Source organism: Saprolegnia parasitica, assembly GCF_000151545.1.
Source record: "Saprolegnia parasitica CBS 223.65 unplaced genomic scaffold supercont2.89, whole genome shotgun sequence".
NCBI classification, from domain to species: Eukaryota; Oomycota; class Saprolegniomycetes; order Saprolegniales; family Saprolegniaceae; genus Saprolegnia; species Saprolegnia parasitica.
The window spans coordinates 35,724-36,756 of record NW_012156483.1 but is presented as its reverse complement, the minus strand read 5'-3'; the positions used below and the strand labels follow the sequence as shown (position 1 = coordinate 36,756).

General features: G+C 62.4%; 1 protein-coding gene across 1 annotated transcript in view; it reads right to left on the bottom strand.

Moving 5' to 3' along the window:
* Window positions 1-12: 12 nt before the first annotated feature.
* The window catches only part of SPRG_21201 (hypothetical protein), a gene marked incomplete at both ends in the record, with an annotated part of 1,499 nt that continues 478 nt past the window's right edge, over window positions 13-1,033 (bottom strand). The window contains 2 exons of the mRNA XM_012351945.1: window positions 13-627; window positions 676-1,019. Coding sequence (XP_012207335.1) covers window positions 13-627; window positions 676-1,019 — 959 coding nt within the window. The remainder of the gene's footprint in view (window positions 628-675; window positions 1,020-1,033) is intronic.

Genomic DNA, 1,033 nt, shown 5'->3' with positions numbered 1-1,033 from the left:
CGCACCTAATTATCAGCAGAATGAGATGTTGTCCATCGTGCGAGCGGTGTCGGAACATACGAGTGTGTAGTCGAGGGTAGGGAACTTGCGCGCGTTGGCCGCGTACGACTGCGGCGCCCACGTCACGTCGAGGTCGTCGGCGCTCACTTCCCAGCCGAGAGCCGCGCCCGCGCGCTGCTTGGCGTACGGGTAAAAGTAAAAGCCACAGACGTCCGGGTTGTTGGCATAGGCCTCCGCTTCAATCGGCGCAAACGCGTGCGCGAGGTCCGTCGGCAGCATCGCCGGCAAGCACACGTCGCTCGAGTTGCCGTCGCCAAGATACTCGAAGAAGCAGAACGCCTGGAAGCCGTCACCGACCGCCGTGCTGTTGCGCACAAAGTAGGTCGCGTTCGCCTTGCAGAAAGCGTCGTTCGTGCAACTCAAACGAAGCGGCGAGAAGGACGAGGCCGCGTCACGGCGCGTGTCGTCGCTCAAGCACTCGTCGTACGCGACAAGCGACGCATTGATCGGTGCGCGGATGACACCTGCATCGGCGTGGATGACGCCGACGCGGCCTTGGCACTGGTACCAGTTGGCCGGGTTGGCGCTGTTGGGGCAGTTGAAGCGCTCTTCAAACTCGGAGATTTCCTAGAAAAGAAAGAGGTGCGGGCTAGGGTAGGGTAGGGTACGAGGCACCTGCATGAAATAGCGGATGCTGTGGCTGCCACGGGCGTGAACCGGGCCAAGCGGCGGGTCGACACCATCCCACCACGAGTTCTTGAGGATGTAGCCGCCGGTGTAGCCGTCCTTGGTCGTATACTCGTCGTTGTAGCCAACGATCGTCATGGCGTGGCCGCCCTCGGCCTCCATGCCGTAATGCGACGTGAACTCGCCGTCCATGTTGTAGTCTTCGCCGCCCTTTGTCGTGATGCAGCACGTGGTCGGGATGCCCGGCGGGCACAAGGTGCACAGCGGCGACGCCACGTCACATCGCGGGTCCTTGGTGAGATCGCCGACGCACGGGATGTAGCGCGTGATCTCTGCATCGTCGTGC